General features: G+C 39.6%; 1 protein-coding gene across 4 annotated transcripts in view; it reads right to left on the bottom strand.

Annotated features, from left to right (window-relative positions):
* Positions 1–21,448, bottom strand: part of crot (carnitine O-octanoyltransferase) — a 39,504-nt gene continuing 18,056 nt past the window's right edge. For all 4 annotated transcript variants that reach the window (XM_078417006.1, XM_078416999.1, XM_078417015.1 and 1 more), the window contains 9 exons: positions 20,907–21,008; positions 19,417–19,500; positions 12,459–12,566; positions 9,488–9,618; positions 9,034–9,157; positions 6,704–6,782; positions 6,518–6,611; positions 4,942–5,061; positions 1–2,821 (listed from right to left, as the gene is read on the bottom strand). In XM_078417006.1, the coding sequence (XP_078273132.1) occupies positions 2,701–2,821; positions 4,942–5,061; positions 6,518–6,611; positions 6,704–6,782; positions 9,034–9,157; positions 9,488–9,618; positions 12,459–12,566; positions 19,417–19,500; positions 20,907–21,008 (963 nt within the window). In that variant the 3' untranslated portion in view covers positions 1–2,700. The remainder of the gene's footprint in view (positions 2,822–4,941; positions 5,062–6,517; positions 6,612–6,703; positions 6,783–9,033; positions 9,158–9,487; positions 9,619–12,458; positions 12,567–19,416; positions 19,501–20,906; positions 21,009–21,448) is intronic.

The raw sequence follows: 21,448 nt of genomic DNA, 5'->3' as shown, positions 1-21,448 counted from the left end.
AGCATTTATTTAAAATTTTATTTTTGGACATGTGAAATCTAACATAAAGAGATCAAACAAAAACATTACGAGAAAGAGATAACTTCAGAGAATTTACAGAGGGAAAAGTGAATGCAAAGAACTTCCCGTTCAACTTGTTGACCTTACCATTTGCATTATCAAAATCAAATTAAACAATTAAACCACAGACGATACAATGTATTATACAGTAGCTATGAAATTAATTATAAACATCTGAGAAGAATCCATAAGATTTCATTTTACAATGAAATGTTTACATCTTTACATTACTTTGTCCGGATACATCTCAACCGATTGTGAGATGAGCTCAAGCCTTGGGTGGAGTTAAATCACTTTTGTCCTCATCAATATAATAGCTTTCTTTTAACCACTAATCATCCTTTATTATTGTTCATTTGTAGTCATTGCATACCTGTTCAAAGCAATATTTGTTGAGCAAAACAGTTGCAAAATATTAATATTTATTCCACTGTTCGTTTAACCATTTCAAATATTCCTCTTGCAGTGTATCATGCAACATCCAAATGTAAAGAACTGTAACTATTGCTACAGTATGTCTATTTTATAATGAAACTTAAACAGCGCCTCACTTTTCACCTGAGCAAATTGCAGTCTTCCACACTTGAATTCTGCAACCTTGTCAGGGCTGTCAATTTCTGTGGTTAAGTCATCCACAGTTGGCTCAGTTTTTTCTTTCTCCATTAGCCTGTTAGACAAGTCCTACTATACATTTCCTAATTTTTTACATTCCTTTGTTTGAATTCCCACTCTCTGTCCCCATTAATCCATCGACTACATGATATCTGCAACATATCCTCATGGTCATCCTGGTCTCACTCTTTCACAGATATTCTTTGTCCTAACCGTCTTTCCCCGACCTTTGCAACTTAAAATTTACATTTATTTCCCCTCATTCGCCAGTTCTGACCTGAGGTATTGACTCGTTTTATTTTCTCACAGATGCTGACCACCTGGTTATTTCCAGCATTTTCCGTTTTCATTTACAGTCAATTTGTTCTTCAATGGCAATTACTATGCAGTGCTTCTCTACCAGTGTAGTGCATTCATTCCTTGTGGAAACGTGCAATCGCAAATTGAATATGTGGTTTTATTTTCAAAAAAACAATATTCTGTCTCAACTTCTTGCTTTGTAAGTTTAGAAAGAAGTTCACAGGTTTGAAACGTATCACTGCCTACTGGCTAATAATAATATTTGGAGGGTTCCAAAACCACATCTTGTAATTTAAACAGAAACCCCCAGATATGTTGCCTTGATAATTCAAATTCTTTACCTTCAGCCTGAATAACACATGTATACTGGATCAGTACATCAGATTTATTCCACAGTGGAGTTCTTACCGTGAGGATCTCCAGACACAATACTAGTGTCTGAAAAGATCTCAACTGGGGAGAGGGGAAGAACTTTTCCACGATGGTTTACTTCTTATACAGAAAGGAAAAAGGGGTGTAACAGATAAAATCAAGGACCAATTACAATTCTAATACAATTCCCATGGTTACCGAGAAAACAAAACCATTAATACAAGTCACATGCTTTCGGGGAAATGCATCAATTTACCTAGAGTGGATTCGGAACGTTTCCTACTTTCACCCGCACCCATATAAGGAGTTGTTATTGAGAAATAAACTTTTAATCTACTATATACGGGCAATCTCGCAGCTGCACGACCTTGCTCTAACTGTTTTGATACACAAGGGAAAATCTATAGAACAGAGAAAGTTGGAGGATCCAGAAAAGTCACTCATCACAATGCATTGTCACAGGGTGCAACCAAGTTAAACAGCTGGAACTGGGGGGGTTTCACTGGCAGCAACATCTATCTTAAAACAATTTTTCCACTTCTGATGGAAACATGCAGTGAACTAAAACAGGTAGAAAATAACATTTGTTATATCTTAAAACAGAACATCAAACTAAAGGTAAGTAGGGAAAAATTGATTATATTCAATCAAGAATTCACCAGTTACCCAATGAACATTTCAATCATCAATACAGCCTGCTTTGAATCAGAAATTAAAACTGCCCGTTAGTATATTTCAAATGACAAAAACTTTCAGATTTGATTAACATACTTAGTTAATTTGGTTATTCCATACTTCACGCCCACGTTAATAGACCATTATTAACAATGTAAACACAAGACACAGTTGTGAGCCAGTGTTCCAATGCCAGCTTTACTTAAAATAATTTTAATATTTTATATTCTATTATACATAACATATTTGAAAAACTAAAATTATATTTACAAATTGTAAGTAAATCTTTATCCTAGACATTAGTGTTTGTTTATTAGTTTCAGATCTATAAAATGTTTTCAAGAATTAATTAAACTTGGCCCATGAAGTCGTAATTAAAAGTAATTTCCGTGTCATTTTTGCTGATTCTACAAAATCTACTGATTCGATAAAAGCAAAATACAAAAGTTGCTTTGTATTTAGGAATCTGCATTGTTACTGCACTTTTTGCATTGTCTTGTGCACAGTTTCAAAAAAGTTACATTGATATTGCAACGTCGTAATTGGAAAAAAAAGTGTTCCAATGCTTCACGTTTTGCAGCATAAATTTTAGAGGCACAGGCAATTTTTACTAGTACTAACAAATATGTAAAGGTTTAGCACTTAAATACTTTTTAGCAGTATATTTTTTCCTGTCATAATTTAAAGCTGGGCTGTTGTCATCAAGTTGATCATTTCATGAAAGGACTGAACCAGCCCCTTGTACAGTTCTTCTGCATCAGTCTCTGGGCATGATTTCCAGGCAGAACAAGCCACAACAATCCTATTGGGGATGAAAAAAAATATATTGTACTTTTAAAGCAACCTTGACTCCAAGTGTTAAAAATGCCACCGTCTTTTATGTGGAATATTACTTCAATCTTGAAACAGAAAGGCCATCTAACATTACAATACCACAACCAACCCGCAGATTGAATTCAAACATTTGGTCAATCATTTATTTAACAAAGGTATGATAAACACCTATCTTTTAACACAAAAACAGCTTCTCCTTCAGGAATACCACAGAACACATCATAAAAAGGGCTATGAATAAGCTCCTATTGTGTGCAATTACACAAAATAGTAGCCAAGGTATGATTCAGAATGGCAGGCAGTGATTAGTGGGGTGGCGCAAAGCTGGGACTGCAGCTATTTACAATGTACATTAATGATTTAGATGAAGAAATTAAAAGTAACATTAGCAAATTTGCAGATGATATAAAGCTAGGTGGCAGTGTGAACTATGAAGAGGATGCTATGAGGATGCAGAGTGACTTGGACAGGTTGGGTGAGTGGGCAGATGCAGTATAATGTGGATAAATGTAAGGTTATCCACTTTGGAGGCAAGAACGGGAAGGCAGATTATTATCTGAATGGTGTCAGGTTAGGAAAAGGGGATGTACAATGAGACCTGGGTGTCCTTGTACATCAGTCACTGAAAGTTGAGTAAAGGAGCAAAGAGGTCCTTCTGTAGTTGTACAGGGCCCTGGTGAGACCACACCTTGAGTATTGTGTGCAGTTTGGTCTCCTAATTTGAGGAAGTACATTCTTGCTATTTAAGGAGTGTAGCGTAGATTCACAAGATTAATTCCCGGGATGGCAGGACTGTCATATGATGAAAGAATGGAGCGACTGGGCTTGTATTCACTGGAATTCAGAAGGATGAGAGGGGATCTTACAGAAACATATAAAATTATTAAGGGATTAGACATGCTCAATGCAGGAAACATGTTCCCGATGTTCTGGGGAGTCCAGAACCAGGGACCACAGCTCAAGAATAAGGGGTAGGCCATTTATAACTGAGATGAGGAAAAACTTTGTCACACAGAGCGTTGTGAATTTGTGAAATTCTCTGCCTCAGAAGGCAGTGGAGGCCAATTCGCTGGATGCATTTTAAAAAATAGTTAGATAGAGCTCTTCGGGCTAGTGGAATCAAGGGGTATGGGGAGAAGGCAGGAATGGGGTACTGATTGTGGATGATCAGCCATGATCACATTGAATGCTGGTGCTGGCTCAAAGGGCCTACTCCTGCACCTATTGTCCATGTATCTATGTATTAGTAAGTTTGCAGATGACACCAAAGGGAGTGGTATCCTAACCAGTGAAGATGGTGGTCATAAATTACAGCAGGTTTTTGATCAACTGAGAAGGTGGGCTGAGGAATGACTAATGGAGTTTAATGTGGAAAAGTGCGAGGTGTTGCATTTTGGGAAGTCAAACCCGGGCAGGACCTTCACAATGAATGGTAGGGCCCCAGAGAGCCTTGTAGAGCAGAAGGATCTATGAATGTAGATTATAGTTCCCTGAAAGTGGCGTCACCGGTAGACAGAGCAGCAAAGGTTTTTGGTACATTGGCCATCATCAGTCAGGGTAGTGAGTATAGAGGTTGAGACATTATGTTAGTTCTACAAAACATTGGTGAGGCCACATTTGGAGTATTGTGTTCAGCTTTGGTCACCCTGCTGTAGGAAGAATGCCATTTAAGCTGGAAAGAGTGCAGAGAAGGTGACCTTAATTTTACTATGTTTATGTCTAGAATGATCACAAAGAGTGGTTGCTGTTTGAAATGCGACGCCAGAGTAGATAGTTGAGGCAGGTACTATCGCAATGTTTAAGAAACATTTAGACAGTTACATGGATAGGACAGGTTTAGAGGGATATGGGCCAAATGCAGGCAGGCGGGACGAGTATAGATGGGACATGTTGGCCAATGTGGTCAAGTTGGGCCGAAGGGGCTGTTTCCACTCTAAGATTCTATGACTCTATGACTAATAAGTTAACTTTAGACTTCAGTAGTCTAAATCTCTCCAGAGTATTCATCTTGAAACAGCTCTCCTGGGTATTGAATTGTTCCATTGCTCAGGTACTGTTGGCCGTCGAAATCAACAACCTGATACTTGCCTATCATCGCGAATACGATAGAAAAATCCATAGCCGTTGTAGACCATAGGAAGAACAGCACCCAGAATCGTGGTATATCCAACCAGGCTAGTTGAAAGAGCAAATTTCCCTCCACCGCCACTGTAAAACAAAAGAAAGTAAAGAGAACAGTATAGCACAGGAACAGGTCTACAACCCACAATGCCTGTGCCAAACATGACATCAAATTAAAACAATCGCTTCTGCCTGCACATGATCTATATCCCTCCATTTCCCTACAGATCCAGGTACCTATCTAAAACAAACTATCTTATCTCCTTCCACCACCGCCACAGGCAGCACGTTCCAGGCATCTATCACTCCTGGGTAAAAAAACTTGCCTTGCACATCTCCTTTAAACTTTCCCCCTCCACTCTTAAAGCTATATCCCCATATCATTGATATTTTCATCTTGGGAAAACGGTTTTGACTAATTTATGCCTCTCATAATTTTCTAAATATCTATCAGATTTCCACAGCCTCTAATGCTCCATAGAAAGCAATTAAAGTTCCTTATTCCTCTACTTTCAGCTAGTATCCCTTTACCAAGGCAGGAGACTGGTAAACATTTTCTGCCTAATCAAAGTTTAATAAAGCTTCAATGTGACTTCTTGGCTCTTGTACTTGATGCATTGACCATATTAGGCAAACACCATACACCTTCTTTACTTCTCTATTTCCTTAAGTTGCTATTCTCAGAGACCTGCGGCATTGGACATTGCTGCTGTTAATGGTCCTGCCGTCACATTTGACCTTCCAAAATACAACACCTTACACTTCCTTGGATTTAATTCCACCCATTTTCTGTAAATGATTTATATCCTACTGTATTCTTAAACAACCTTTCTCATTACTTGTCAAATGCATTACTGAGGTCCATGTGGACAACATCCATTATCTTACTCTCATCAGTCACCTCAATCAAGTTTGTACTGACCTCCCTACATGACCTCCCTCGCATAAAGTCATGCTGACTGTCTCTAATTAGCCCCTTCTCTTCCCAATGCTAATAAATCCTATCCCTATCTTCTCCAAAGGCTCACCTACCACTGATGCGAGGCTCACTGACCCATAATTTCCAGAATTCTTCCTATTTCCCTTCCTAAACAATTGGATATCTTGATACCTTAGGTTGTAAAACAGTCAATGATTTAACAGACAACAAGCTGTTCTAAAATTCCCTGGATATGTCCAATTCTCATCCATATATACAGGTATCATGTTAGTTATCCCCATGCATAGTTTTCTTTTGAATTAACTGTGCAATGATGCCTCATCTCTCTTTTTCCTAGATTCTTTTAAAATGCACAGATAAAATCCTTCCAGACCCAATGATCCCTTTCCCTGTTTTAGTTAAATTAATACCTTAAACTAAGTGGACTTATCATGTTGTCCATATCATCATCTAATATCATCTTTATCTCCAATAAATACACATCTGCCATCTCCCTAATATAACCTGTGGTGTTGTCCTGTCTGTCCTTTAATGACCCTGTAAATAACATGATTTGTGGCACCTAAGGCAACTTTTGTCTCTGAAAGAGAGAATAATAGCTACCTTTTAGTGAAGGCATGATCAGAAAAGATCTTCGGCACAGGAAGACCTTCCTCCTTGGCTATAAGAAACAGACCTAGGAGGTGTCGGTCAAACCCTGAAGCATAAAATTAGTAACAAAATTATAAATAAAATGCACAAAAACTTCAAAATTCATTGAATATCAATCAAGCAAACCAAGTTATTTACCTCTACCATTCTGACATTCGGTCATCAATTTGTGATGCTTTGCAAAGGATATCTTCATCATTTGCTGACGTTTCATTTTCTAGAATTTTGGTTGTTAATGCAAAAAAAAAGACAACATCAAGAGCTGGAACTCGATTTACAGAAAAATGTTTTTAATAGAGTTGGAGTCTCATCCCAACTTCAACACAATTTAAAAATAATTTACTCCATGTAATATCGGTTATCCTGGCTAGACAGCTTAGCAATTTGCCCAAAACTACAAGAAGTTGCAGAGAGTTGTGGACGTGGCCCAGTCCAGCACACAGACCGTCTCCCCACCAATCAACTTCATTTATACTTCATGATGCCTTGGTTAAGCAGCTGACACAATCGTGAAGTGTCTCGACCCAAAATGTCATCTACTCATGTCCTAAACCTTGTGGCCTGACCTGCTGAGTTACTGCAGCACTTTGTGTCCTATCAACACAACCTTTTTCCCCAGGGTGGAAATGTCCAACACTAGAGGGCATAGCTATAAGGTGAGAGGGAACGTTTAAAGATATGCGGGGTAAGTCTTTTCACACAGAGTAGTGGGGGCCTGGAATGTGTTGGCAGGTGCGGAGGTGGAGGCAGATACGATAATGGTGTTCAAGGTTTTTAGGTAGGTGCATGGAATTGTAGTGATTAGATGGAAATGGATCATGTACAGGCAGATGAGATCAGTTTAACTTGGCAACATGTTCAGCACAAACATCGTTGGCCGTGGTGCCTTTTCCTGTGCTATACTGTTCTATGTTCAGAGTGAGAACGTGGATATTCCCAAAGTATTTGGCTCAGTGCAGGATGCCAGGGATGGGCAGAGTAAAATTGATTAACATTCGCCGTATAGATATTTGCCCGAAATACCAGTCAACAATTAAATGAAAGCAGAAATAGGTTCTACGATTTTTAAATCTCTCAAACGCTTGCGTTCCGCAGATAAGAGTACATGGATTTAGGGATGATATATTGGCACAAAGATGGGGTTGATTAACCAACAGAGAACAGAGTTGGGTTAAAAGGGTCATTTTCATATTTACAATCAATCACAAGACTTTCTGATTAAATTTGACCTCGAGACTTGAACTATTTATAATTTATTAATGACTTGGATGAAGGGACCAAGTATATTGTCACCAGATTTGTAGATTAAAGACACAGATAACTTTCAAGCTGTGAGGAAGTACACATAGAACTTGCGAAGGGATAGAGCACGCAAGAAAACACAGTTAAAGTACCACAATTACTTTGACCTTCCTAGTTAGGGAAGGTTATTAAATAGTGGCACTGGGGTAAATTAATATAGAGAAGTTTCATAAGGATAATTCTCAGGATAAATGAATCAAGTAAATAGATGTGGTTGAGCAGGTTAGGCATATGCTTATCACAGCTTAAAAGAAAGAAACCTGTTGAAACACAACAAAATCTGAGGTGGGTGGCAGAATGGATAGAAGGGGAAACATTTAGCTTTAGAAACATAGAAAAATAAATGCAGGAGTAGGCCATTCGAGCCAGCACCACCATTCAATGTGATCATCTAAAATCAGTATCCCGTTCCTGTTTTTTCCCCCATATCCCTTGATTTCTTTGGTTCCAAGAACTAAATCTAACTTGAGGGGACATGTTTCAAGGTAAGGGGTCACTGATTATCTAATGCTAAGTCCCATGGAGCCAGAATCATTAAACATATTAAAGGTAGAGACTGACAGATATTTGAACTACAAGGAAGTGAAGGGTCGATGGAATTAAGTATAAAAGTAGTTTTGAAGCCAAGACTGGATCAACTATGATCTTATTGATTTTTGGAACAGGTTTGAATGGCCTTTCTTATGTTCTTAGAATTGCCATAGAAATTCCATGTTTATCAGCTGTTCACTTTTTAACAAGGTGAATGTGGTTATGTGGTCGCTCCCCACCCCAAAAACATGCAGCCAAGAAACATCAGCAATGGTCTCCATGTCATAAACGTGTAAAGCAAAGGAAATGAGATCCTTTGCACGAATGAGAGAGGGCTGCTCATGTGACTTTCCTGACAGACTGCGGAGTCTCGAATGATGCCGAGTCTGACATAGGGTCTGCCAGCTGATCGTTGGTCTATGAGCAGGTAATATTGGCTGCAAACTGTGGGCAAGTCATGGACCGACTTCCAGTTGGATGATCCAGCCTAACATATGGCATTGCATTGAAGTTTCTGCAGTCAAATGTTGTCGTAACTTAAGACAGTTTGGATAGATCATCTAACAATTTAACACCCTTTCAAAGTTTGCAAGCATAATACAAAATTAAATGATATAGTTATATTAAACACCCACAGACGCTGCTGGATCCAGCATTGCTCGGCACCATTCCACTGCCTCAATTGTACAGGGTCTCATCGTCTCGGTTCGACCATGGTAAAATCGCCTTGTTGTTGCAGTTTCATAACAGGAGCCAGGCCTGTGAAGAAATGATATGCAATGTATTATTTGCAGTCATATTAAAACAGCTCCCATTCAGTTTTGCAGTAACACATCAACCTATATTTTGTGCTAAACTGATGGAGTTGGAGCATAAAACATCATGCCATAGAGCATCTGTACGAATAAACAGATAACGACAAGAGCAAAATAATATGCATTCTTTACACTTACCACCGTAAAGTTCACATTAATATTAAACATTTATATTAAGTGTTTTTGTTTCAAGGCAATGAGTTAATGGTGTGCAGTAAAAGTGAGGATTGTGGAACAAGTACAATATTTGATCTAAGAAAGTCACATTGCTTACCGTCCATGAAACCTATAGTAGGCCAACTGAAGAGCAAGTTGTACAAATATGTCTGGATGAAGCTTTCTATCTTTGATCAGAGATTTGCCAAATCCAGTGAAGGCATAACTGACAATTTGGATATCTGATGCCTGCAAAGCCAAATAAATGTTACAAATGACCCTGTAAAAATAAACTACTATCAATATCAATTGACACTATTTAACTTTATAATGGCAAATAACTTCACTTTTGGACTCCAAATCTGTATGTGTTAATTCTTTCCCCACTAGCACCACAACAACTTCAATGCACCTCACCATTACTATTTTATTCAACGGAGATTTGGATCAGAATAATTTTATCTATTTTATTCGTAAGAAGCAAGTGTCTGTTGTGATGCTGTCAAGCTGGAAAAGGCGCAGAGAAGAATTACCAGGATGTTGCCAGGACTCCAAGGCCTGAGATATAGGGAGGGGTTGAGCAGGTTAGGGCTCTATTCCTTGGAGTGCAGGAGGATGAATGGTGATGTTACAGAGATGTATAAGATCATGAAGGGAATGTATATGCAGTCTTTTATCCAAAGCAGAGGAATCAAGAACCAGAGGACATAGTTTAAGGTGAGGGGGGAAAGATTCAATAGTAACCTAAAGGGCAACTTTTTTTTACACACATTTTTGTGGGTGTACGGTACGAGCTGCCAGAGGAGGAGTAGTTGAGACACTGCAATCACAATGTCTACAAGTTATTTAGACAGGTACATAGATGAGGCAGGTACTATCACAGCATTTAATAGACATTAGGATGGGTACATGGATAAGAAAGGTTTAGAAAGATATGGGCCAAATGCAGGCATTTGGGACTAGTATAGATGAAGCATGTTGGTCGGTATGGACAAGTTGGACCGAAGAGCCTGTTTCCGCACCGTATAATTCCATCAGTGAATTTAATGTTCATTCCCAATTGTCCCCTTGCTCATTTCCAGGAACGATTGAGTATATTGGTGCACCTGAAGTCATGTAAAGACTAGATCAAGTAGGGGATATCAGATTTCCTTCCTTGAATGATTTTTTATAAAAAACATGGGCTTCAATTATATTGTTTTTAAATGCAGTCTCATGATTATAATTACTAATACTGTCATTTCTTGCAAACCACGGCTTTATTCCAATTTAAACTTCTCAGTGTGCCATGGTGGGATTCAAACCCATGTCCCTGGAACAATAATCCAGGCTTCCAGATACTTCATCATTAAATGAACCAATATGCTACCACATTCCCATGCCTATTTTTGTTCTAAACTACCCTCATCTCGATTCGGGAGAACAATGCCGGAGAACACAAAACGTTATTCTGAATGCTGAATAATCTAATGCACAAACCATTATTCCCAGGCAAGATGGGGCTCATCTAGATTGACAATAATACTCTGCGCAACATTATAATTCACACCTAAGTAAAATTAGATGGAGATGAAATTGGAAGTCAGCAAACATCTATGGCTTTAATCTGGACTGGTTTTGGCTCCAGATTTAGGGGGATATTATGTCATACATAAATATTCTAATGTGAAGGCATCAGCTGCCATTCAATTCTGGCAGTAATGTAATTCTACAGCTAAAAATTAATAATTTTACTCATCTGGAAACACAATAGCTCTCCTGCCACTAAATTACGCAATGTTTTATATGAGAAATGGGCTTTGAGTGCAGCTGCTGTGCTCTATTGGAAGTTCCATTACTCAATAGATCTGAATTAGCACATTCTTTATCCATTTTTCCACATTTTGCAAAAATAAAAAGGCTTTTTTTTTCCAAGCAGGGTCATAGAAAGAAATAGTTAATGGCAACCAATTAACTAGCATTACACCAACATAATTTTCTTTTCCTGGAGAACATACCATGCATTAACGTGCATCTTCAACGCAGTACAAAAAATCCAAAATTACTTCACAAAACTATTTTCAAACAAATTTGACACACAGCCAGAGATTTTGGCTTAGATTTTGCAAATACATTGAAAGCAAAATCATCGGTGTTCCACATTTGTATGCTGAAACTTGCAAAATCAGAATTTCTGAGCATGACTTCTTTAATTCCAAAGCTGCTGTCAGTGACTCTGTACATCATCAAAGTTTATGCTATGTGTAGCCTTCTTCAGTGTGGTCAATTGATCTTAAAAAATCACGCGTTTTCAAACTGTTGTAAAATATCACCAAAATATTTTGTCTTGATGCAAAATGAGCAAAGAAGATTTAAAAAAATTATACAAAGCATAATTAGTACTCATTAAATTCTTCATCACTATCGCAGTAATATATATGGATTGTCAATTTCATGTTCAATTTTTACAGATTGATGAATTTTCAGTTTCTACCAAAATGTGTTCATTTTGCTTTCAATAATATTTTTGAATAATTAAAACATGCTTTAACCTTCTTGGTTTGCTGCACGAAGGAATTCTTCAATGCAATTGGCAGTTCTACCCGCTTGAAAATATCACTAAAGTCCAGATATCCTTTGAACTGACATCTGTTGGAAAACAACCTTAGAAAAGTGGAAGGTCACCCAAAGAGATTTTGTTGATTTTTGTACCTTTAGATCAGTTGCATCACTTTGCTGCTGACCACAAATTTCACGTCTTCGAGCCAGAAGACATATAGGTGAAGGGAGAGGCAGGAGTATTAGAGGAACATTTCCAGGAAAAGCTGGAAGTACAGCCAAAAAACATGGAACCATGAAAGTGGACCACAATTTGAGGAGTTACAAGTTGCAAGTTTGTAGAAATCATAATCACAGGGAAAGGACAAATATGAACCGAAGGATGAATTGATACCACTGCTGAATTACTGAATGCTAGCGAGGCTACTCATAATATGGAGGTAAGCTAACCTTCTACTTGTGATGCAGGATGATATGTAATTCACCAGATTGCCCTCTTATGCATCTTAAGACTAGCTGTGTGCTGATGGGGATTCAGAAATGAACTGTACCTGCTTGTAATACTGCTGTTTAGCTTGCTCTATGTCATTTAGAATCGATTGATCCAACACAAAAACCATCTCATTTGGCAAAGACAGGTCACGCACTGCAGTTGATCCCTGAGAAAAGAAATTTGTAAAACCATATTTTGTCTTTAAATCAGAAGGCAGCAGATTTTTAAATAGTAACTGGTTTAGAACAGACATAATACGACACTAACAAACATTGACAGGCACAGTGGTGCGGCTGGTGGAGTTGCCTCTCCACAGTGCTGGCGACCCAGGAGAAATCCTGACCAGTTTGTGGTGGTTATATATTCCCGCGTGGGTTTTCCCCCCAGTGCTCCAGTTTCCTCCCACGTCCCAGACATAGAGGTTCGTAAGTTAATCGCCGAATGTAAATTACCTCTACATTGTAGGCGAGTGGATGAATCTGGGGGGAGTTGACAGAAATATACGGCGAATTAAAGGGAAATTGGATTATTGCAGGATTGTTCAGCACGGTCTCAGTGGCCAAAGGATACGCTTCTTAGCATCATTATTATTATTTTAATTATCAGACTTCAAGGATTTATTTCCCCCAATAGGTTATTTCCAAAAAAAACATCAGTAAAAATAATTGACCAAAACTTTCTGTGCTCTGTTTTCAACCCACTATTATCAAAAGTATAAACAATTCAAACAATTAAGTAAAGCTGTTTCAAATTTGCAGCCAGAATATGTGTTAAGTGCTTATTCAATATGTAAAGTACCTCAAGTAAAAATTAATTCTACACGATCCAATGCCAACATTATTTAACTTCCCAAATAACTTGCATTGATTTACTCCTCTAAGGCCTTCATTTTGAAAGGAAGATAACATGACAGTTGAGCCACTTTGAGTAGTAAATGAGTTTTTCCCATCACAGTTGGGGTTTTCCCATCACAGCCCCCAAACCTCCTATCATCCACTAAATAGCGGGGGGGAGGAGTTGACAAATTGGAAGTATAAGGATGGTTAAAGAGGAAGAGAGTACAGGAAAAGTTACGAAGGACACCCAAATTAATGGGACAGGTGAATGTCAGGTGAAATAGGAACCGGTGTGAGACGGGAGGTGAAAACTGAATTAAAAGTGTATTATATGAATGGGCGAAGTATAAGAAATAAAGTGGATGAGCTTGAGGCTCAGTTAGAAATTGGTATGATGTTGTGTGAATACAGAGACATGGCTGGAAGAGGTCGGAGCTGGGAAATGAATATTCAGGGGTATACGTCCTAACGAAAAAACAGACAGGTGGGCAGAGGGGGTGAGGTGGCTCTGTTGGTAAAGAATGAAATTCAGTCCCTTGCAAGGGGTGACAAAGAATCAGAAGATGTAGAATCATTGTGGATAGAACTGAGAAATTGTAAGGGTAAAAAGACCCTAATGGGAATTATCTATCTACAGGCCCCCAAACAGTAGCCTGGATATAGGGTGCAAGTTGCATCAGGAGTTAAAATTAGCATGTAACAAAGATAATGCTACGGTGGTTATGGGAGATTTTAACCTGCAGGTAGACTGGGAAAATCAGGTTGGTACCGGACCCTAAGAATGGGAGTTTGTAGAGTGCCTCCGAGATGGATTCTTAGTGCAGCTTGTACTGGAGCCGACCAGGGAGAAGACAATTCTGGAATTAGGAGGTAGTGACCATAACATGATACGTTTTAATCTGCAATTTGTGAGGGAGAAGGTAAAATCAGAAGTCTCAGACTTTGCAGTTGAACAATGGGGACTATGTTGGCATGAGGGAGGAGCTGGCCAAAGTTGACTGGAAACGGTCCCGAGCAGGGATGATGGTGGAACAGCAATGGCAGGTGTTTCTGGGAATAATCCAGAAGATGCAGGATCATTTCATTCCAAAGAGGAAGAAAGATTCTAAGGGGAGTAAGAGGCAGCCGTGGCAGACTAGGGAAGTCAAGGACAATATAAAAATAAAAGAGAAGACATATAACATAGCAAAGATGAGTGGGAAGCCAGAGGATTGGGTAACTTTTAAAGAATAACAGAAGGTAACTAAAAAGGCAATACGGGGAGAAAAGTTGAAGTATAAAATTAAGCTAGCCAAGAATATAAAGGAGGATAGTAAAAGCTTCTTTAGGTATGTGAAGAGGAAAAAATTAGTTCAGGCAAATGTGGGTCCCTTGAAGACAGAAACAGGTGGATTTACAGTGTATTCAGAAAGTATTCAGACCCCTTCACTTTTTCCACATTTTGTTACGTTACAGCCTTATTTTAAAATGGATGAAAAAATATTTTTTATCATCAATCTACACATAATACCCCTTAATTAAAAAGCAAAAACAGGTGTTTAGAATTTTTTGCAAAGTTATTAAAAATGACTTAAATATAACATTTACAAAAGTATTCAGACCCTCTACTCAGTACTTTGTTGAGGCACCTTTGGCAGCGATTACAGCCTCAAGTCTTCTTGGGTATGACGCAACAAGCTTGGCACAGCTACATTTGGGTCATTTCTCCCATTCTTCTCTGCAGATCCTCTCAAGCTCTGTGAGGTTGGATGGGGAGCGTCGATGCACAGCTATTTTCAGGTCCCTCCAGAGATGTTCGATCGGGTTCAAGTCTGGGCTCTGGCTGGGGCACTCAAGGACATTCACTCCTGTGTTGTCTTGGCTGCGTGCTTAGGGTCGTTGTCCTGTTGGAAGGTGAACCACCGCCCCAGTCTGAGGTCCAGATCGCTCTGGAGCAGGTTTTCATCAAGGATCTCTGTACTTTGCTCCGTTCATCTTTCCCTCGGTCCTGACTAGTCTCCCAGTTCCTGCTGCTGAAAAACATCCCCACAGCATGATGCTGCCACCACCATGCTTAATTGTAGATATGGTATTGGCCAGGTGATGAGTAGTGCCTGGTTTCCTCCAGCTTGGCATTCAGGACAAAGAGTTCAATCTTGGTTTCATTGGACCAGAGAATCTTGTTTCTCATGGTCTGAGAGTCCTTTAGGTGCCTTTTGAAAAATTCTAAGCGGGCTGCCATGTGCCTTTTACTGAGGAGTGGCTTCCGTCTGGCCACTCTACCATAAAGGCCTGATTAGTGGAGTGCTGCAGATATAGTTGTCCTTCTGGAAAGTTCTCCCATTATCACAGAGGAACTCTGGAGCTCTGTCAGAGTGACCATCGGGTTCTCGGTCAGCTCTATGAAGAGTCCTGGTGGTTCCAAAGTTCCTCCATTTAAGAATGACGGAGGCCACAGTGCTCTTCGGGGCCTGCAATGCTGCAGAAATTGTTTTATACTCTTCCCCAGATCTGTGTCTTGACGCAATCCTGTCTCGGAGGTCTACGGACAATTCCGTCGTCTTCATGGCTTGGCTTTTGCTCTGACATGCACTGTCAACTGTGGGACCTTATATAGACAGGTGTGTGCCTTTCCAAATCATGTCCAATCAATTTAATTTACCACTGGTGGACTCCAATCATTGTAGAAACATCTCAAGGATAATCAATGGAAACAGGATGAACTCAATTTTGAGTGTCATAACAAAGGTTCTGAGTACTTATGTAAAAGTGATATTTCAGTTATTTCTTTTGAATTACTTTGCAAAAATTTCTAAACACCTTTTTTTGCTTCTTCATTCTGCGATATTGTGTGTAGATTGATGATTAAAAAATTAATTTAATCCATTTTAAAATAACGTAACAAAATGTGGAAAAAATGAAGTGGTCTGAATACTTTCAGAATGCACTGTATTATGGGTATCAAGGAAACGGCAGATAAGTTGAACAGGTACTTTGGTTCTGTGTTCACTATGTAAGACGCAAACAATCTCCCAGATGTACTAGGGGACAGAGGAACTGAAGGAAATTCACATTAGTCAGGAAATGGTGTTGGGTAGACTGATGGGACAGAAGGCTGATAAATCCCCAGGGCCTGATGGTTTGTATCCCAGGGTAGTCAAAGAGGTGGCTCTAGATATCGTGGACGCATTAGTGATCATTTTCTAATGTTCTATAGATTATGGATCAGTTCCTGGGGATTGGAGGGTAGTTAATGTTATCCCATTTTTCAAGAAAGGAGAGAGAGAAAGCAGGGAATTATAGACCAGTTAGCCTGACATCGGTGGTGGGGAAGATGTGGGAGTCGATTATCAAAGATGTAATAGTGGCGCATTTGGATAGCAGTAACAGGATCGGTCTAAGTCAGCATGGATTTATGAAGGGGAAATCATGTTTGACAAATTTTCTGGAATTTTTTGAGGATGTAACAAGTAAAATGGACACGGGAGAGCCAGTGGATGTAGGGTACCTGGGGTACCTGGACTTTCAGAAAGCCTTTGATAAGGACCCACATAGGAGATTAGTGGGCAAAATTAGAGCACATGGTATTGGGGGTAGAGTATTGACATGGATAGAGAATTGGTTGGCAGACAGAAGAAAAAGAGTAGGGATTAACAGGTCCCTTTCAGAATGGTAGGCAATGACTAGTGGGGTGCCGCAAGGGTTGGTGCTGGGACCACAGCGATTTACAATATCCATTAATGATTTAGTTGAAGGAATTTAAAGTAACATTGGCAAATTTGCAGATGACACAAAGCTGGGTGGCAGTGTGAACTGTGAAGAGGATGCTATGATGATGCAGAGTGACTTGGACAGGTTGGGTGAATGGGCAGATGTATGGCAGATGCAGTATAATAATGTGTATAAATGTGAGGTTAACCACTTTGGAGGCAAGAACGGGAAGGCAGCTTATTATCTGAATAGTTAGGAAAAGGGGAAGTATAAAGAGACCTGGGTGTCCTAGTACATCTGTCACTGAAAGTAAGCATACAGATACAACAGGCAGTGAAGAAAGCTAACGGCATGTTGACCTTCATAACGAGAGGAGTTGAGTATAGGAGCAAAGAGGTCCTTCTGCAGTTGTACAGGGCCCTCCCTGGTGAGACCACACCTGGAGTATTGTGTGCAGTTTTGGTCTCCTAATTTGAGGAAGGACATTCTTGCTATTGAGGGAGTGCAGCATAGGTTTACGAGGTTAATTCCCGGGATGGCAGGACTGTCATATGATGAAAGAATAGAGCAACTGGGCTTGTATTCACTGGAATTTAGAAGGATGAGAGGGAATCTTATAGAAACATATAAAATTATTAAAGGATTGAACACGTTAGATGCAGGAAACATTTTCCCAATGTTGGGGGAGTCCAGAACCAAGGGCCACAGTTTAAGAATAAAGGGTAGGCCATTTAGAACGGAGATGAGGAAAAACTTTTTCACACTGAGAGTTGTGAACTTTTGGAATTCTCTGCCTCAGAAGACAGTGGAGGCCGATTCACTCGGTGCAATCAAAACAGAGTTAGGTAGAGCTCTTAGGGCTAGCGGAATCAAGGGGTATGGGGAGAAGGCAGGAACGGGGTACTGATTGTGGATGGTCAGACATGATCACATTGAATGGCGGTCGGTGCTGGCTCGAAGGGCCAAATGGCCTACTACTGCACCTATTGTCTATGTATCCAATGAACCAGTGCACTCTGAAGCTCCCAGTTGAAGCTTCGGACTCCAAACACTGCTGCCTCTTTCTCTTGAACTTCCACCCCAAAAAAAAATTACAAGAGAGGCCAAGCCAGCTTCTCTTGCCCTCCCATCCACCCCACCATTGGCCTGATTCCTCCTCCCCAATGATCTGAGCGGAGCCTGACTAGGCCTGTGCTTATTGACCATACTGATTCCAGGGAATAAGCCTTGGACTATTCACCTAAATGGCCCCAATCAAAGTTTGAAAACATGCCCTGTTAGTTGCTCCCAGTATGGGAGATAATACGATATTATTTTATGCATGATATTATTTGATATTATTTTATACATTAGACATTGTTACGGCATTATTTTATACATTGTTGTTTAAGGTTTGTAACTACTTAGGCATTAGGCACCTCTCTGTAACTAATTAAGGCGCTCTAGACATTCCGTGCCCTTGACACGTCTCTGTAACATAACACTCCTTTGCTTTAGCTTGTACAATTGCTTTAGCCTAGATGATAAGGGTAGCAGAATCCGAAGAGATGCAGACATTCATCAATGAATAGGATTTAATGGTGGCAAGAGAAGAGATAAGGGAAAACATAGGCCTTGGGGTGATGGATGGATGTGAGGGATGAACTAGCAGGAAATAAGGGAGGGGAAATATGAAGGGATGTGAGCATTGAGATAAGGATATATTACTAAATGGGATTTAATGGTGGCGGGACAAACAGGTACTACAAAGCAATGAAGGACTGAAGAAAGGAGTGTGGGTATGAGGTAATGCAAAGGAGATAAGGTTTAGAATAATCCTATAAAAATAGGTTGCCCGGTGTACTAAGTGGGCAGTCAGATGGTTGACATCCTGATTGTTCCAGCCGTTGTTTGCAAATAAAGGCTTTTAACTTCTTGAAGAATTCTCCGTGTCATCTGCTTCATTTCGAACACCGGTAACCACGACACCAGCAGATGGGTAGCTCAATAGCAAAATGCTCATCGGCATTCCATGCAACCCCCTAGTGGGGAGAGCAGAATTCTAGTGCTCCATTATTGTCAACAAAATGTGAAGCTCTGTTTGTTAGAATGTAATAAAGTATCTAAGGCTCCGAGAGGATGGAAAATTGTTTCCTTGGTGAAGAAATGTAATTTCTCTCGCACGTAATTAAAAGATGCCAAATGAATGAAATGCTGAGAAAATACTTCCTAGGAATAGCACACGTCTCATAAAATTTAGCTCAAACTTCAAATTGGATAACATGTAATTTGAATTATTTATGTTATATACACATAATAATGAAACTTAATTTTATATCATGTAAACCTGGAGAAATTAATTGGAAGAAAAATGCATCTTTAGTTGTTAAGAGATAAGGCCAGATAAGAGTCAGCCACGGACAGTACCGGCTCCTATAAATTCATTTCAATAGAAGCATGTATGCCAAGATGAATGCAACCGTAGTGCCCTTGCGTACATTTGACACATACCTTCCATTTGCCTTCCTCTAACTTCAGAGTTTGATCAACATAATAACACAAGGAAACCATGACCATTGCATCGTATGGAGAATGCTGGGGTAACATAAAATCAAAAAATCATATGTTAAAACAGACACTAATAAGATAGTACTGCCTAAAAATTAAACTAATTACTAAATTTGCATTATATTAAGATTATCTGATGGACAAACAGTGCTGGAATATATATGGAATTAATGATTTAGTTATAGAGTGATACAGTGTGGAACCCGACCCTTTGGCCCAACTTGCCCGCACCGGCCAACATTACCCAGCTACACTAATCCCACCTGCCTGCATTTAGTCCATATCCCTCCAAACCTGTCCTATCCATGTACCTGTCTAACTGCTTCTTAAACGTTGGGATAGTCCCAGCCTCAACTACTTCCTCTGGCAGCTCGTTCCATATACCCGCCACCCTTTGTGTGAAAAAGGTACCCCTCAGATTCCTAATAAATCTTTTCCCCTTCACCTTAAACCTATGTCCTCTGGTCCTTGATTCACCTACTCTGGGCAAGAGACTGTGGAGTAACTGAGACAATTGTACGACTTGTCACCCCGATCTATTTCTCTCTTGATTTTATACACCTTTATAAGATCACCCCTCATCCTCCTGTGCTCCAGGGAATAGAGTCCCAGCCTACTCAACTTCTCCCTATAGCTCAGACCCTCTAGTCCTGGCAACATCCTCATAAATCATCTCTGTACCATTTCCAGCTTGACAACATATTTCCTATACATGGTGCCCATAACTGAACACAATACTCTAAATGCGGTCTCACCAACATCTTGTCAAACTGCAACATGACCTCCCAACTTCTATACAATACTGTGACTGATGAAGGCCAATGTACTAAAAGCCCTTTTGACCACCTTATTTACCTGCGACTCAACCTTCAAGGTACCATGCACCTGCACTCCTAGATCCCTCTGCTGTACAACAGAGCCCAATCATTCACTGTGTAGATCCTGCCCATGTTACTTCCCAAAATGCAACACCTCACATTTCCCTGTATTAAATTGAAAATATTAAACTGAAAAGAGGTTTAGTGTTACATCAGTGTGACAAAATTTAAAACAAGTATTTCTGGTAGAACACATTCCCAGATGGCCAATTATCCTTTTAAAAGCAGAGTGGTGCATTATCAGAGAGAGCAAGATACGAACCAAGGCCAGACGTCCATCTAAACATTGAAATAGTGGGAGAAATCATCTCCAATTATTACCCCAAAAATCTCTTAATGCATGAACCGGATTATCAATTATTTTGGTGAATTAGTTGAAGGGGTCAAGTTGAGCAAGAAATCTTCTTCGACTCCTGTTCAACATTACTCTCTGAACCAATTCACCAAATTAATTGACCATCCAGTTCATGCGTTAAGATTATTTTATGTGCAGTAACTGCTTTTGCACACATAACATTCTACATAAGAAACACTTTTTTTCTTCGCCTCACTTACATCACAATTTGAACCAAGCGTTCCATTGGAGTAACTGAGACAATTGTACGACTTGTCACCCCATCGCACAGTTGGATTTCCAGTTAGGGCTGATAAACATGCCTACAAAAAGCAAAATAAATCAAAATGGATTAAGGGCTGCTTGGTTATGATTATGTTTAACATCCAAATATCATCTACTAAGTCGGAAAGAAAGAGAGAGCAGAGTGCCGCAGCCAGATAGGTCAGGATGGGTTGCCTACTTTAATTCACCATCCCATTGCAACTTATCTATTTGTGGCCTCCATCTTTATTACAACAATGCCCAGCACACGCTTGAGGAACATCATCCTCTGGACATGATGCAGTATTTAGGACCAAATATAGAATTCTGCAACTTTGGATAACTTACTTTCTTTTTTGTTTGTATCAGAACTAGTCATTTCTGTAAGTTATCGATCGATAATTTTAGCCAGGTTTTTTTTTCTCCCATCTTTAGAATAGTCTGACCTGCTGTACAAGTCCTAAAAGGTCTTGCTATTAGCAACACATTACACAGGCAA

Source organism: Rhinoraja longicauda, chromosome 2 (genome assembly GCF_053455715.1).
Source record: "Rhinoraja longicauda isolate Sanriku21f chromosome 2, sRhiLon1.1, whole genome shotgun sequence".
Taxonomy (NCBI): Eukaryota; Metazoa; Chordata; class Chondrichthyes; order Rajiformes; family Arhynchobatidae; genus Rhinoraja; species Rhinoraja longicauda.
Note: the sequence above shows the minus strand (reverse complement) of the source record. Positions and strands in the feature narration are given on the sequence as shown.